Below are 17,809 nucleotides of genomic sequence, written 5' to 3'. Positions count from 1 at the left end.
TCTAAGCGCAGCTCATTTAGTGGCTCTAGGAGAGACCTTCTTCGACAACTCTCGTTAGCAGCCACCTGAAAGGCATATCCTGTATGGGCGGCGAAAAAATAATAAAACATTTCAACCTGTATATAGTATAAAAAGAGTATGTGCTAAACGAGAATGTGCAGCGGTTAAGCGCCGTTCACACTCTTGCGACCGAGTAAGACCAGACCGGTTTTTAAGCCTTCTGCGACTTCTTAGGACAGGATGCGCAGCAGCGGAGCTGGTCCTAAGAGATCGCAAAAGGCTTAAAAACCGGTCTGGTCTCTCTCGGTCTTACTCAGGCGCAAGAGAGTGAACGGGCCTTTACGCTTACACCCTAAATGTCTATTATTGCCGTGGCGACGGCAAAGCAATGTTTTCGCCCGTACCGGAAATTACGATATTTCAAAATGGAGGCGCCCTCGTGAGAAAGGTCAACCGTCGCGCCCCTAGTGGCTAATAGACATTTGCTATATCCCCCAAGTGCCCCGGCCCGCGCTCAAAGAATTATGGGAGCGGTGTTCCTTCAGCCCCTTAGTGATCGGTAATTTCGACCCTATTTTTGGTTACACGGGTTTTGAGCGCCTGATACCCCAATGACCTGTTATATCGCTTTTAAAATGTCTCCTCAATGTCAGCGTTTTTGGTACTGTACATGCTGTCTACCCTTCAACCCGGATCGGCTGCAGAAATCTCTTACATTATTATCATGCTGATATTAAGTTAGAAACGCTAAAAATGCTATAAACAGTCCCGAGGACTCCGATCTAAATCCTGGTTTATGTTGTTGTGAATTATCGGCTTTTTAAGCAATTCCTGCTCAAACAACAATCACGAGAATGATAATATTCAAGATTTCTGCAGCTCAGCCAGGTTGAAAGGTGGTTCGCAAGCGCAGTATGAAAAATACTGACGTTGACGAGCAATTTTAGTGATGCGACAGATCCTCGGGTTATATCAGCTGCTTGTTCAAGGTGACCTCGAATTACGCTCAAAAACTGTGTAACCGTGGAGTTGGTCCAAAATCAGCGATCACTAGGGAGCTGAAGGAACACCGTTCCCATGATTGCGGAGCGCAAGTTTGCTTCTTGCACACAAGTTGCGATGATGTCAGAACGCCATTACTCTAATCCCTCCCAATCCCTCCTATCCCCGAACGCCACCTGTGGGAGCTAACAACTCGTCCTCCGTGGCAAGTCCTGTATGTTTCGGAACTTGGAGCTTATACCCAGAGAGGAGAAAATATATCCTTTCTCAGTGTACGCCTCTCCTCAAACACCAAGTAGTTTGAAAAGCAGTGCCTGCGTGATGTTCCGTATAGAATAAATCCACATCTTGGTTTTGCAATAAGTATGATTGAACAGATGCACGAAGTTTCGGTTACCAGCTTGCACTTGTCACCAATGGTGGAGCGGACGACTTGAAGCCGTCGCTTGTCGTCCAGCAGATTTTGTCCCACTTTGACCTTGAAACTGAAGGGAAAGTCAAGCGATTTCGTCTCCGTTCGCTCGATCTGTGTACACGTACCTCGTGAAACCTTCGCTTTGAGCGTCGCGACAGAGCTGAAAACAAACCGTGGCATTCGTTTAGGAAAGTCTGCAATTCAAAGGTAAATACGGAAAGAAAAACAACCAGCTTAGTTATTTTGACAGTGTGCAAGTTCAGGTATGTTTTAAGAATCAGTCATTAAAGGTCTATCATAGTCGCCCCATTAATTCGGCTTATTACGTTTCGGGTTCGGCTCCCAGAAGATTCCACCATTCGGTTCCAAATCGCATGACGCGGTTCGCGCGTTTCTTTTCGACAGGGATGTACGGGAAGGAAGTGGAGAAGGAAGCGCGCGAAAAGGATTTCGAGAACACTTGCCTTTTTTATTTTCTCATCCCCGTAGCCGATCCAGCCGCATGCAGTGGTGTAAGCGGGGTAGCCATTAGTTGTCAACTCACGTTCTGCAGGAATTTATACATGTGCCTTTTGAACATATATATACCAACTTTCATACGCGTAATTGAGTTGATCCTACCTCGTTGGGCCCTGGTGCTTTTCTTCTTTTGTAGAATTTCTAAAGCGGAACAGTGGAGGGAAAGATCATTGATTTCTATGGACTTAAGAATGATCTCGTCCAATATTAAAGTATGTTGCATGTGTACCTATTGCTTCCTCCCTGGTAAGTATGTCCGACCTGAAAATTATTACGGTTTCATTGCCGTGTTCAGAAACGGTAAAATCGGATTAAATCCGTTTTGCTTCAAGACACTCACAAGTATCTGAAATCGATGAGGGACACAATTTCTTCGGGGTCCTTGGGAAAAAAAAAGTTGTTTTACCAAGATTTTTTTTTAATCAGCTGCCTTTTTAGCAGCGAACGTAGTGAGGCATTTTTAACATGCCTCGAATACCTTTACGATGTAAATAACGAAGTTTGAAGTGGGAAAGTAGAATAGAAAGTTATACCTTGTCATAGATATTCGGATGCCAATATAATCGTTTCATTCATATAGAAGACACATCCCATTCTATATTATAGATATAGTACATTATATTATTACACAACCCATTCTATATTATAGATATAGTACATTATTTTATTACAAATCCGATTCTATATTATATATCAGGGGTGGCCAAACCGCGGCTCGCGAGCCGCATGCGGCTCTTTGCTGTTCCAAGTGCGGCTCGCGGATCCCTCCTAAGGGGACCCCCCCCCCCCCCTCTCCCTCCCGCCCCTTTCCGCGTTTCCCCAGGAAAAAAAAGAAAGAAAGGATTTCACAATAAAGCACAGTTGCGGTTTTGCAGCCTTGTACCCGCATATGTAGAGTCGTACAGCCTTGTGCCCCCATACGTAAAGTCAGACTTTGAACAATAATTAAGTTTGCGGCCCCCCCCCCCCCCCCCCCCTTTGCGGCTCTTAGAAGTTTCGTGGTCTTGTTTGCGGCTCTTAGGCCGGGTCAGCCTGGCCACCGCTGTTATATATATAGGCATAACATTATGTTATTAGATATCGGACTCCAAATGACCCTAACCAACCGAATCATCATAGCATACAAGGCTATAGGATAGGCGCGGTACAATAATCTAACGAAGCCATTACAGCCTCCCCCATTCCCGAATCGCGGTGAGTCTACACGCAGACATTAGGCTAAATGTATGCGTGAGAAATCTGCCGAGTCACGTTTACCATGTCTGCCAAGAGCTTCCAGACCGGTTTGCCTCGAATCTTTCCCCAGAGATCCCAGAGGGCGTTGACGACGGCCGCGGTGGCCAAGTGGATGACGCCTTTTTCTGGACCCACCTGGAATGTGTCGGGTGTCACAGCAGTGAGTCTACAGAGAAGGAAATGCTAACGATATATAACAGCACAGTGAATGCGCGCCCTGGCTAGACACCAACGCGCATCTATACACCTTTCCAAAAAACACTCGACCCCAGGGGCAACAAACCGTTTCCGAGCCCAGTCACTGAGTTTGAGGCTAGACTCTCACCGGCGTCCCTCCTAACCCTAACCGAGGGGACTGTGATTTCAACAGGCGCAGCCTGCGTAGGCGCAGTTTCAAACGCTGCTGGCGGCTAAATTCTGGTATTTTCCCGCTATATTTTGTGTTTCATGGCACATGTATGTTCCCGAGGACATTGAGAAAGCATTGTGCCACATTTGAAAAACAAAAAAAGCAAAAAAAAAAGCTGTAAACTATTTTTGTTGGGACCGCGCGCTACAGAACGAATGAGGCTGGAATGTTTAGTTCTAGTTATTTTTTTTCTTAGGATAAGTTTTGACGGCGCCGCGGGATTCGCCGCATGTGAAACGACAAAGCGCTTTGCTGTCAAAAATAAATTGCAACAGAAGAGGGCCGAAAGGCATGCATTCTTCACGCTTACAAAGAACGTGTTTACCGATGGGCAGGACACGGACATACAATTGAGGAAGTGTTAACATCCGAACAATATATCGTACGTACCGACGATGCAGCGTTATCCGAAACGAATTTATTTGAGAAAGATCTCAAATAACACAGACACAGTCGACGACAGTCACATCTTGACGATCGGACGGAATCCGAGATGACTTCGTTTTGGGGCACGTTTTGGGGAGAGCTTCCTTTTTTCACAACCGCACCAAGGCAAAGAAACAAACGCGACTGACCCGTTTCTCACCCCAACCCGGACAACTATTTTTGGAGATGACTGAGGATTCTACGCGGATTATCTCTGGGAGGGGGGAGAACAATTATCGCAAAATCGCGTCGAGGGTCGTTTGACGTCCTTCACCTCCTTCGTTTCCCGTGAATGTCGAGCAGAAAAGCTTGAATGGCAGGCACTTACCAGCCTTCTTTCTCACAATGGAAGATAACACAAAAAGGGTACGCAGCACGCATAAAAAAAAATTAAGAAACTTTCAAAAGGGGCGAGAAAACGTCGAATGCAAAACCGCAAAAACGTAGGTAGAGAACCGCGCTGAGCGGGTCTTCACAGTCCCAGAGAGTGGCAGAAAATTTCTAGCTGATAGAGGGCGCGAGAGTCGCACCAGTCGCATCAGCATCAGCAACATGGCGGCGGCCTAGGAGCGTTTTTTGGAAAGGTGTATACGGAGCTCATGTTCGTCTGCTTCTTTAGCGGGGGTTGCGGTGACGTCAGAACGCCGGGCTCTGATTGGCTCTGATTGAGGGATAGCGAGTATTGGACGAAAAAGAGAGGGCGCTGCTTTTCGTCCAATAGCGTCTCTTGGTTTTGGTCATCGTTGGGGACGTGTCCCTCCACACTTCTGGCTTCACCCCTGGTCATGTCGCCTCCAGAAGCTTCCTATCCCCCATGCTTTTCCTAGACTCTTCGGTGACCATAAGGCTGTATTGTGGTCACTGAAATAATGACCAAAATACAACCTTGTGGCTATAATTTTTTTAGAGCTCCACTCGGGAGTAGTGAAGTATTGAAAATAAAGCAAAATTGGAGGCTGCGTATTTTCTACGTCCTATACCAGCCTGTTGTCGTGTACCCACGTGTTTATTAGCTCGCTCCCGGATAGCTTGCCGAACGCAAAAGCCATGGGAACCAATAGTGTGGCTGGTGATGAGCAAGTTAATCGCGATAACTAATACCTTTAACGAAATGTATGAACAGCGACCACCTGGGAGCAAGCTCACAAACCAGTGTGCGGTCGACGAAATGCACGGACGCCGTTGTTGCTATAGTTTTTATATATTACCACTTCTGACCTAAGCTCTGAAAAAAAAAAATATATACACTATGTAGACATTAAGCTTTCTTTCGATCGATTGTCTGGCGGTTGGTTGGTTTGTCCGATGATGGCACACAGACACGCGGAGAGATGACGAATACCGCGACGATGCCCTTGAAAGTTGGCTTAGAAGGGCGGGAAGAATGAAATGTTCGCCTTTTTAGACTTAGGCTAGGTGGCGCAAGCTACCGCCCGTTATAAAGGGTATAGCCATTACATTAACATCCATCCATCGATCTAGGCTCCATCGTATCGCTTAGTATCGCGGTGCAATAAGAGTTATCGCTGTCACTCCACACACCATGATGGAAAGCTGCAGATTTTTTCTCTCTCTTTCTCTTCTTATCGAAGATGTGAAAGTTCGCCGGGTTAATAAGAAAACGGAATCTATTCCCGACGAAGCAAACATTCCTGCGACGTCTGGAAGGTACCCATATATGAGATTAGGATGCTCCGTAGATATCTACGAGAGACTGTTATAGACCAAAGAACAAAGAGGGGGTTAGCGAAAACTGCAAAACAACAAGAACGTCTTCTCAAAGCTGGATATCCGCAACATCTACTCAGTACCATTCTTGTTCAGTTAATTTTAGCTACCCAAAGAGCCCGTGCTCCACGTATTGAACTGCGATCTCCCTTATGTGCACAACTCTGCACACAGACTGAAGGGAACAGCAGCACGCTTCAATACTTCAGTTGTCTCCTCGTGCAAGTTTCAGCTAAAGCAACTTTGCAGAAGTGTGAACAACGAAGCCTCCAACAGATGTTTAATCAAACATCCCAATCAGACCGTTCCCCGTGAAAAGCGTGTGGTATACTCCATCCTTTTTTATGCGGTGACCGATACATTGGTCAGACAGGCCGTTGCCTGAAGACCCGCTTAATTTAAGGGACCATATCCTGGAGGTTTCCCGTGCTTCGGGCGATTCTTATAATCCAATTGTTGTGCATAAACGCCTCTGCACGGACTGTGAAACTCGATTCCAGGGGCCCTATGTTGCGCTTTTTGGACTCCCACGGCGACTACGGAGAAGGAGTGACGTCAACAACGCAGCAAACGGAGATTGGATGTCGATTGGTTCTCACCAGTCAACATCCAATCTGCGTTTGCTGCCTTGTTGATGTCACTTCGTTCTCCGTAGTCACCGTGGGAGTCCGAAAAGCGCAACATAGGGCCCCAGGACACCAGCATAATTGGGAGACACAAGAACAAGCCCGACCGAGGGATTGTGGAAGCCTACGGGATAGCAGGTGACGAACACAACATCGCTGCTCCTTCTCTTGGGTTGTCCAGGGTTGAGAGGAACTACCTGAAGCCATAACTGAATTAGTCAATGGGCTCATCTATCTATAGACGCTTTGCAGCAGCTGTGGATGGACGCCGCCATAACTGACCTTCAGTTTTTGTTTCCTCTTATTTTGTTTATTTCACTTCATCATTACCATAGCAGGCCAGGTTATTGGCATATTCAACTGTGTTATTTTCGAAAGCATCGACCTTTGTAGAGGATCGTCAACTACCGTTTCAGTTGCTCGGCATCTCGGTAAGAGAAGAGAAGGTAAGCAATGGCGGCTGTAATTTGGCGCGTGTGTAAAGCGTCTATATTTGTCAATAGTTTTTTCTTCTTCCTTCCTTTTTCTTTATCTTCTAGTTTATTTCGGGGGATTTTCGTCTTTTTCCGGGTGTTTTTTCATGCATCTTCTTCTTTGGTTTATAAATTTGGGAGGGAGATTGTACGTATTGAAGGAAACATCAGTAGAAATTCGTAGCTAGTTCGTTACATTTGATATTATTTAACAACTATTTTTTTTTTTAATTTTTTTAACTCTTGAACTTTTTGCATCACTCGAACTATTTACGCCGAGAGTGTAGTCGACAGTAGGCCAGCATATCACCTGGTTTATACCTGTTCGTGATTAATTTTGTAATTATTTTTGTAATTTTTGTAACTCTTGGACTCTGTTGTATTAGTATTATTTTCCTTTTCTTTGTCTTCTATTCATCTGTTTTCCTTTTCTTTTTCTTTCGCCTTCCCCCCTTTGCCTTGTCTTTCCCCTTTTCTTCCTTGGCAACCTATTCCTTAGGGTCGAAGAAGAGGAAGTTTGAAATACAAATCAGGTTGATAATTCAGCGCTGTGTGAGTGTATTTTTTGTGTGCTTGGATTTTGAATAACTGTCAACTTGCGCTGGCTCGTAATGATGCCTCACCAACTCGCCCAATCTGCAGTATTAACGAAATTCGCGTGTTGCATATTAGAATTTCGTAACCCCTGCACAATGGCGGAACAAGCGACATCGTGGAACGTGCAAGTCATTCCATAAGGTAGCAAAGGTAGGAGAGGGCGGCCAACGCTATAGATACTCCGTTTCACCTTATGTTGCACTGCAGCGAAGGCTAGAAGCGCGTGCTCATAGCGTATGCAGCTGCCCTTAATGCACGAGAGCTTGTGTCGCCGAGACTGTGCCCTAGAGCAAGGAACTCGCGCTTGTAGCCTTTCCTGCGGTACATCATAAGGTGAAATAGAGTATAGGAGACGTCAAGCCGATCAAATAGCATCGAAAGTGCAACGTCACTGCGCTCATCACCTTTTTTCTGTGGGTGTGCTTTTTCTTCTACTCCAACCAAACGCATAAACTATGCCGTGACGTTGCAGTTTTAGCCCGCCATTATGCAGGGATTTCCCAGCTGCCAACAGAGGGCAGTATTTCGAAAAGGTATCTGGTTCTCTATCTACGCCAAAACTCAAACAATTGCTAGCCTTTCGCTTTTGTTACAACAGCGGAGGCTTGTGAGTTCTCCCACAGCGTATATTTAGGTGGAAGGACCAATCGCGGTGCATTACTCCATTTCTGAATACACAGTGACACCGTGGCACGCGCCTATATTGCGCCGATTCATAGACAAAAAAACGGCGTTCGATTTCATGCAAGGGATGTCCCTCTACAGTACATGCAAAGGGACATCAACTGTTGTTCTCGGCGCGTTACAAGATTACCGGTTCCTTGCCTGTGTCCCGCAAGTAGACCCTTTTCGAAAGTCCGCGCCAACGCCTGTCTGCCTTTGCCCTGTCACGTGATCTGAGCTCCTATTGGACACGAAGGCTGCGTCACCGTTTGGCAAGGACTCGGATCCAATCACGCGCTTCGTACTGCCAATGTTGCTCGATGGACTTTTGAAAAGGGCCTATGAACTCCGGCGGTGGCTGAGGCACTAATGCGCACTGTTACATTGCCGCGTTTAAATCTAGCTTACTTAAGTCCCGCCAAATTTAGCGGACGGCGTTCACGTGACACTGTGACGTCACGTGACGCCATGAGATCGCTTGACAGTGTGATGTCACGTGGTTCCGTGACGTCACGATATTTTGACATGCACCCCTGTGATGGCGATGATGACAACTAAACACTTGGTTTTGGTTTGAAATGGATCGTTTCTGGGAATAAGGTTTGAGATGGATGAGTTAGTATATTCAACGCCATTTAGAAATATAGAAACACGTTTATAGGCCGTAAGTATGTCTAAACTGCGCGAAAAATTTTAAATGTAATGATAATGGCAAATCGTAGCAAATTGCTTGCGGTTGCTGCATGTGAATGCAGGCGGCCCGTGTTGCTGCAGTGTTGCGACGTCAAGTTGCTAAGAGAAATTGCCCCATCTGAATTTGCCATTAGGTCCGGCTGCGCAGTGATGCAGCCGGCCGTAAGCCGTCACAAGAGGCTTAAAATCCTGTCTTGTGTCAGTCGGTCGAAGTCATAAACACAAGTGTCTTAACGGGCCTTTACGGGATCCGCTGCGAAACCTCGCTAATAGGGAGTATTCACTGGCGGCCATAGCCGTGTGCGAGACTGCCGAGCGCGTGCTGATGGCGAGCTTCCACAGTTCATTTGCAACGTGCATTCCGCACCATCAAGATGATTGGTCTCAGCAGCCTATTGATGTGAGCTCGTTCTGAGCATGCGCTCTAAACAGCACCCACAAATATGGCGTTTAGTGAATACTCCCTATGGAGTTTTCGTAGACCGCGTTTCCCCCTCCGCCAAGCCCTCCGCTACGAAGCAGCCTGCGCCGGCGCGCCGATGGCCTTGACTGTAGAGTTCCGGCTAGCGTATACCTGGTTGCGGAGAGCGTTGCGGGACAGCGAAAAAAATCTAGGAAAACTCCTTAATAGCAGAAGAATCGCGTACGCAACGCTGAGCCGTGGTTCTCACCCATCTGAGTTGACTGTCGCTAGTGAGCTTCCGCCAGAACTGGCCAAAGTTGGAATAGATGGACTCCAGTGACACCCCTCTGATGATGGGGATCAGCGCTTTTACAGCTGCCACGACTGAAAGGTAAGAGAGAGTTTTATATTGTACAGGACTTGATTAGGAAGCTTGGTAGACAGCGGTAAATTCTTTCAACAATGGTGTACCAAGGTACACTCTAAAAACTGTCACGCTGAACCTCACGCTAACTGCGAGTTTCAAGCGTGGAGCCGACGTCAATACGACGGGAATGACGTTTTAAGCACCACGTGATGGAGAATAAGCGTTTGTTTTCTGTGTCCAAGCGTTAGAGCAGTCTGAAGAATCCCGCTCGGCCTTTTTTCCGTATGTGATCAACAGCGTTAGCGTGACGACCGCAAAGCACACGCTTAGATTTTTGGAGAAACGCGCGCGCCTCCATTGATCGTCACGCTAATAAATATCCGAATGGGTTGACCCTCCTGAAGATGCACCAGCGCGGGCTTTTTTGTTAATTTTTTGTTGATGAAAGCTTTTTTTTTTTTTTTTTTCTGGAAGCACAGGGGGCGGATGCGTCGTCTTTTTTGGCGGGAAAAGCGAGAAAGCCGTTGCGTTGTTCCCGTTGCTCCCTGGTTTGCTCATTTAGTTCCCGACACGCCTTGTTTGTGGCTGGGGCTGGTGGCTGGACCAGCTTGACTGACTGCGACTTGCGAGATTTAGCGGGAGACGGCGCGTGAGTTCGGGCACAGTGTGCCATGTTTACCGCACTTGACGTGCGTGGAGTGCCGCAAAGCCGCTGCAAACATAGCGAGTGCGAGTGCCCCGAATTCATGCGGGAGACGTATCTGAATGCCAGCCAAGGAAAGGGCTTCCCATTTGGCTGGTGCCTTTACTGCTGCCATTCGCCAGTTATTCATGAAAGACTGCAATATTTGGGTAAGAACCCTGTTTTCGTTTATCCCTCATCACTGTCTTAATCCGCTGTTTTTTTTTTTTCTTTTGTTGTGAAAGCGCAAGTATCAAGTACCACAATCTCCACCGTGTTGGTTTTCTCGAAGCGATGTGCTTTTCAGCATAACTGCCTCATCTAGGAAACAGTTTTTGCTGCTTGTGATTGAGCGCGGAATTGAAACAAATGTTGTTCATTTGGAAAGGTGAAGGAATGAACCGTGCATGTTGGGGCGTAGTTGAGGTAGTCGGGTGGGTTTGTTCTCGGGTGTATATGGAGACTCCAGTACATAAATAAGCTTGTTATTCCAAGTGTTGCATTGCTGTCGCAAAAACTTCAAAAGCATATTTTGCCGTAAGTCCCGCCTCTGCGTCGATCTCCCGTGTTGAAAGTTAAAGGCCCGTTCACACTCTTGCAACCGAGTACGACTGAGAAAGACCAGACCGTTTTTAAGCCTCTTGCGATCTCTTAGGACAAGCTCCGCTGCAGCCCATCCGGTCCTAAGAAGTCGCAAAAGGCTTAAATACCGGTCTGGTCTCTCTCAAGGCCCGTTCACACTCTTGCGACCGAGTACGACTGAGAGAGACGAGAACTCTTGAAACTTCTTAAATGTTTTTAGAATGAGGAAACACACTGGCATTGTGGCGCCATCTATGCGGTGAACCTGGAACTGCATTTCACAAGAGCGAAGGTTTTGCGGGATTTCCGAGGTCAAATGTGCGTAATACCCATAGAAAGGCTCGTTTATAACATTGACAAAAGTTTTTCGAGAAAAAAAAAAAAAAAAGGATAATGCGCGAGAAATAAAAAAAATATGCCGGACCGCCGAGTTTACACTGCTTCCCAATAGATGGCGCCAGTGTGTTCTCTGGTTTAAGAAGTTTTAAGGAACCCAGGTTTAAGAGGTCGCAAGAGTGTGAACGGACCTTTAGTCTAAAGGCCCGTTCACACTCTTGCAACCGAGTACGACCGAGAGAGACCAAACCGGTTTTTAAGCCTCTTGCGATCTCTTAGGACCAGCTCCGCTCAGCGCATCCGGTCCCAAGAAGTCTTTCTCGGTCGTACTCGGTTGCAAGCAGGGCCGTAACCAGGGGGGGGGGGGGGGGGGGGATAGGGGGTTCTGACCCCCCCCCGAAATTTTTTTCTGGGTATGGCCCTGGTCGGTGCACTTGCAGCCAGCCGATTTTAATCTCCACATCTGCGCACGCGCAGTGGCACCGGTCGGCTACCGGGTACCAAACCGGGACCGGTTCTTCGGTTTGCTATAACTCTCCATTATATGCCACCGATGCACATGATTCATAGGCGAAAATAAGACAAAATGGCCGCCGTTGTCCTCGAAACCCCCCCCCCCCCCCCCCCCCCCCCCGAAATTTTTTTCTGGGTACGGCCCTGGTTGCAAGAGTGTGAACGAGCCTTAAAGGCCCGTTCACACTCTTGCGACCGAGTTAGACCGAGAGAGACCAGACCGGTTTTTAAGCCTCTTGCGACTTCTTAGGACCAGCTCCGCTTCATCGCATCCGGTCCTAAGAAGTCGCAAAAGGCTTAAAAACCGGTCTGGTCTCTCTCGGTCGAAGTCAGTCGCAAGAGTGTGAACGGGCCTTTACGCTTACACCCTAAATGTCTATTATTGCTACTGCGTGGTCCTGCTACTGCGTGCCTACCCTAATTGTTTTCTACTTTCTTGCTTGTTTGGTCAATGATGTACTGCAAAGGTGTCATTTCTACTTTGAGGTTTAGCACTGCCTGAGCTTGATTTTTTAGACAATGTTTGCTTGTTTACAGTGTTGCGCAAAGTAAAAAGTACTTGAACTAAAGTACAAAATAAATTAGAGGTTATGTACTTCAAGTAAAATAGTAAGTACACTTTCTAAAGCGTAGCACTTTAAGTTCCATGTGCTCTGAGTGCTTTCCAACACTGCTTGCTTATTATTTTTATAAAAAAAAAAAAAAAAAAACATTGGGGGAATTACTAATTAAGGTTTCTCGAACGATCTTCGAACCATTCAAAAACTGCATATTCAGAGTTTTGGAGGGAAGACAACGCAAAAAGGTCCCCTTCGCGTTGCCCTTTAGCACGCGGTTCTTCGAGTGCAGCACAAACTACGGGAGCACCAGATAAGCTCAAGAGGAGGTGCTGCATTTTGTTGCCTCCTTTGACTGAGGACGCAGTGTGTGCATCTCCTGTAGTGGGCGAGAGTTTCTACGTTGAGGAGAAGCGGGGAGCAGCCCTTTCTTCAAATGGGTCAAGCCTCCTTGCTCATCGGGACACAAAAAAAACGCCAGTCTTCGGCGCTAATCCCGCATTTACTGGGCCCCACTTGCGTCGTGTCTATTCGTTCCCCGCACATCGTAGCAGTAAAATTGAAGTGGGGGGCTCGTGAAAATTTTTAGGGGTTTCAGACTCTCCAAACAATCCCCCCTCCCTTTCCTACGCCATATGCAAATATCTTTGCAAATGACAGCTGATCTTCTGACATCTTATCTCTTTTGAGCAGGAATGTTTGTTGATAGGCAAAACGACCACTAAACTTCGAAAGTAATTTGTAATTTGAGTAGAAGTTACTCAGAAAAAGTAATTGAAGTAAACTAATAAATACCGAAATAAAGATATAATTGAAAGTTACTAAACTACTCCGAAAAGTAGTTAAACTACAGTAACCTGAGTAGAGTAGTTGAATTACGTACAAGTCTGCTGAGGCTGAGTAACAACAGAGGCAGCCGCGTCAATCTTTGCATATTCCGATGCTTGCAGGCATGTTTCATTTTGGTTTTAATCGGCCTCAACCCAATCGTTTCTTTGAGATAAAGCTTTGCAGAAATATCGAGTTAGCTTGAGCGGCGTCGCCGTCGGCGCAACCATAACGCGTCCGCGTAACGCTTTTTCGTGACGCTCGCAAGAAAACCCACTGATTTCGGCGGCGAGTAGCGCACTTTCGCAATAGAGAGAATACTTCAAGCACGCTCATAGCGCCATTAATGCTACACAGCTTTACAAACTAAGAACAGCCTGTTATGAGCGCTTCAGTTAGTGCAACGTGGACAATGTTAACGTTCAAGTGTTTATACTCATTTTTGTAATACTAAGTTTTTTTAGGCCATAATATCTTAATCTTATTGTTAACAGGTTGCACCGACGGATGTTCTGGGACCCTGCATTGTGTGGGCCGAAACGAGACGGCTAGTCTGCGGCAACGAACCACGTAATGAAATCGACCTGCAACCAGAGACGTCTCTCGAGAAAGGGCTGGTGCCATGCCTCTGTGTTTACTACTTAAAGAGCTTAATTTACCCAGCAGCATTTGGGCAGATGCTTAGTTTTGTACAGAGAGTAGTGAAACCAGCAAGCAGATCTGAGGTAGCGTGGGCCCAGAAAAGGGTGCGTGAGGGAGTTATGTACGTCAATATATTAATAGATCTAGTCAAGTGAACGAAAGGGCCCTTAATAATGAAAAATCTAAGATATGTAGAAAAATATTTCAAGTGCCACGTGGTCGAATGCTCCAAAACTAAATCTAGTCATTACGCCAATTCAAGTTTTGTTAACAAATGTTGACTTTCCTAACAAAGTCAACACTTTGCTTATTTGAACTCATTCAATAATTATGCCAGTTTCACCTTTGTTAGCGAAGTGTTGACGTTGTTTAAACTGGTTGTGTTTCGTTACGAACCATTTTTAGAAGGAAAGACCTCCTTCTTATTTTGTGGTTAATTTCTTTTACAAAATCACAAACTTGCCACCAAGCACAATTTTTCTAATATACCAATTGTTGTATGTTGTAGAAAATGAACCGCAAAGAAGTATAACACGACACAATTATCACTGTAGCTTCAAGACATATGGTAATGAATTATATATTGATATTTTTACTAACATTTACTGAAAAATATATCCTGATTCACACCCGCTAAAAATTCAAAATATTGACATTCGGTCATAGTTGTTTTATGATACTCATAGTTGTTGCAGTTGTTAGCAGTTAGTGGGCTTAATACTTTTTAACGGCTTATTTGTGCAAAAAAAAAAAAAAAGATTTTCTAGTAAAGAGTTTAGCCCCGAAGCTGAAATTTGTTCGCCTTCCTCTATTTAGTTCCTTTTGGACTGTTCCTTCTTGTAACTGGAGCCTAACGAGATCTCTCTCTCTCTCTCTCTTTCTTTGGGTTTTTAGATGCCAAAGATAAGTTTCCTAAAATCTTTATACAAGTTGTACAGCTGTGAACAGCTTGCAGCTGCTTAGCGCAATGTACCAGGCGCAACATGATTCACAACTGTCATTCGTATATGTGCGTAATTATACATGAAGCAGCACGTTGATCTTTCTTGCACTACTAAATTCGTCCAAAGGAGTACTTGGAGAGATTTAGTAGATTGTTTTGTAGCTCCTATAACGGTATCCGATAACAAAGCATGGAGGCCCGTGTGTTCACACGCTTATTACGGCGTGAGTTTTCTTCACTCTCAAAGAATGACGCCTTCTAGGCGCGTGAAATGTGCGTCGTGCACGTAAACCTCTGGCGGCTGACATTGGGCTTTCTCGCATTTAGTATATCGTCCCAATAATCTTAGTTATTGGGATGATATACTAAATGCGAGAAAGCCCAATGCCCACGGCCAGAGGTCTCCACCGCGACGCACATTTCACACGCCTCGGAGGCGCCATTATCTAAGCGTGGAGAAAACGCACGCCGTAATAAGCGTGTAAACACAAGGGCCCCCTCACGCCTGCCAAGCGTTAAACCATAGCACAGTTCACGCTTAGGGAGCGTGACTTCTAAGCGTTGAAAAACAGCACGCTTAGAACAAGCGTGTAAAAAATCTCTTTGCGTCACGCCTCCAAGCGTTAAACCTATGCTCAGTTCACGCTTAGGGAGCGTGAATTCTAAGTGTTGAAACACACCACGCTTAGAACAAGCGTGCAAAAAATCGCTTTGCGTCACGCTTGCTCTGCGTGACCATTTTTAGAGTGTATGACCGGACTGCACACTTAGCCCGTGACATAGAACGTCCAGAACCTTCATGTCCGGGGGGTTGTGGTTTTCCGTATACACCTTAATCAAGCAATATTTTTGTGCCTCGCGGGATTTTTTTTTTTTTTTAAGTGTGGTTTGTGTATGTGTGTGGAACTTCATGCCACAAAGTATTTCTTTTTTTTTAGTAAGAAAACCTGTTTTTGTTTTGTATTGGCACACCTCCACTAAACTAAGCTATTAGCGACGTTTGCGTCCATAAGTGTCGTTATGGTCGGCTTCCACAATTGTCCAAACGCTCACTCGACGCCTTTAGTTGAGTTAATTTTGCTGTCATCGACGGGAACATGAGCAATGTCAGACTGTCAACTTTGGCGGTGGTGGTTTATAACTCCGAATATCCATCATGTTTTCACACGCACTGTCGAACCTGTCCCTAGGAGGGAGGTAGGGAGTTGTCCCTAGGCTCGTGACGTCACGGCGAGGCAAATCCTAATCGCGGCGCCACGAATGGCAACCCACTCGGAACAAAGGAAAAGGCTAACGTGGCGAATAGCAGACGGTGGCGTCTGCTATTCTGCGGAAGAAAGCTACTGCGCATGCCCAGAACAAGTCCCACAGCCGAGTAGACTATAAGATGGCACCCCGCAGTACGCAATTACTGGAATGGTCTGTGTACGATTAGATTTATGTTGCGATGAATAATTAACTGATGGCATAAAGTAATGAAAAAAAGAATGCCAGAAGGGTTTTTACCAATTTCTGTCCCTCGTCCAGCCGTGAAAGTGAGTCCGTGGCCTTGCAGGTTATTGTCCGTGCTAATGATGACGTAGGCGCACGAGTAGTCCGGATCTGTGTGCTTTGGGAGAAACATACAGTTGAGAAACTTTAAAATCATGTCAAATTTGCACATAGGGTAATTCCTAGTCGCAGTCGGGTGTTTCAGCGACGACTTTCCAAATTCCTTAAAATTGGCTGGTTGAGGGGGAAAAAGCGAACCCTTTCCGGGAATGAACTGCAGCCCGCCGCGGCAAACTTCAAGGATTGCAAAAAAAAAAAAAAAGTATTAAGTAGCAAAATAATTAAACAATATTTACTGAAACACTTTTCAGTTACATGGTTCCAATTAGAAACCTGCTGAGTATCATCGAATACAAGTAAATTAGCTCTTTTTAGAAAGATAGAAAGCACGGACACCATTCCATGGCGTCCCGGAAAAGCGTTCATGTTGGACGCGTTTAGGTTTCGGTTTCATGTCGCAGGAAGATCCCATTGGTGGATTTTGGGGAAATCTGTTAGCATGACCCTTGGGGAAACGCCACACGCGTTCCCCTTTGTGGAAACGCAAACACTGACCGCGTGACGAGGCCAAAAAGAGGAAGCAAAATATAGAGGAAGCAAAAGAGAAAGCCGAAAGGAAAAAAGGTGTGTTTCCAGTGGTCATGCTAACGCATTCCCGAAGAATGCACCAATAGGTCTTCCTGTAATTTTTTTTTATTATTTTTATTATAAGACTTTATGATTAAGACAGTCAGATTCCCCACGTAAAATCTAAGAGCACCCCAAGAACCAATTTTTTGCTTTCAATTTGTTTATATACATACGGGGTGTTTTTTTAAGCTTAACAGATTTGTTTAAAAAAAAGCTATGAAAGTTACACTTATGCCGCTTGTGGAGGTGAGTTATACGGCCAGGGGGACATGTTATAGAGTGCTAATCGTAACAATCAATCGACTAATTAACTAAAATTCATTAATTAACTTTTTTAAATAATAAAAATAGACATATGGTTCCAATTAGAAACTTGCTCAGCGTTATTGAAAACCATTAAATCAGTCATTTTCAGAAAGACATTGAGCGCGTGAGAAGCGTAGTAGTGCACTAAAGTTACCACTCGTGGAGCAGGTACAAAGCTAGCGGTTGCGGTAAGGCGCCCGCGCGATTTTTCCGTCTCTTATCTAGCCCCAGCCTTGTGCCTGCTCCACGAGTGGTAACTTTAGTACAATACTACGCTTCTCACGCGCCGAAAGTCTTTCTGAAATTGACTGATTTAAGGGTTTTCGACGACCGTCATCAAGTCCCTAATTGGAACCATATGGCTATTTTCATTAATTAAAAAGTTAATTAACGAATTTTAATTAATTAGACGACTGATCGTTGCGATTAGCCCCCTATAATATGTCCTCCTGGCAGTGTAACTCACCTCCACAAGCGGCATAGGTGTAACTTTCACGGCTTTCTTTAAACAAATCTGTTAAGCTTAAAAAACACCCTATATATATATATATATATATATATATATATATATATATATATATATATATATATATATATATATATATATATATATATATATATATTTATTTATTTATTTATTTATTTATTAAGGCTGTTTCAGTTGAAGAGTTCTTTCTGAAAG

General features: G+C 45.2%; 1 protein-coding gene across 1 annotated transcript in view; it reads right to left on the bottom strand.

Annotated features, from left to right (window-relative positions):
- The window catches only part of LOC120848272 (mitochondrial enolase superfamily member 1), a 44,187-nt gene that overhangs the window by 8,394 nt on the left and 17,984 nt on the right, over positions 1 to 17,809 (bottom strand). Inside the window, exons 2-10 of the mRNA XM_042286591.1 lie at positions 16,147 to 16,249; positions 9,459 to 9,574; positions 3,194 to 3,307; positions 2,277 to 2,317; positions 2,166 to 2,197; positions 2,039 to 2,077; positions 1,882 to 1,964; positions 1,543 to 1,577; positions 1,400 to 1,487 (exon numbers count right to left, since the gene is read on the bottom strand). Of these exons, the coding sequence (XP_042142525.1) occupies positions 1,400 to 1,487; positions 1,543 to 1,577; positions 1,882 to 1,964; positions 2,039 to 2,077; positions 2,166 to 2,197; positions 2,277 to 2,317; positions 3,194 to 3,307; positions 9,459 to 9,574; positions 16,147 to 16,249 (651 nt within the window). The remainder of the gene's footprint in view (positions 1 to 1,399; positions 1,488 to 1,542; positions 1,578 to 1,881; positions 1,965 to 2,038; positions 2,078 to 2,165; positions 2,198 to 2,276; positions 2,318 to 3,193; positions 3,308 to 9,458; positions 9,575 to 16,146; positions 16,250 to 17,809) is intronic.

Source organism: Ixodes scapularis, unplaced genomic scaffold (genome assembly GCF_016920785.2).
Source record: "Ixodes scapularis isolate PalLabHiFi unplaced genomic scaffold, ASM1692078v2 PGA_scaffold8__174_contigs__length_109621045, whole genome shotgun sequence".
Classification (NCBI taxonomy): Eukaryota; Metazoa; Arthropoda; class Arachnida; order Ixodida; family Ixodidae; genus Ixodes; species Ixodes scapularis.
This window is presented reverse-complemented; position numbering and strand designations above follow the sequence as displayed.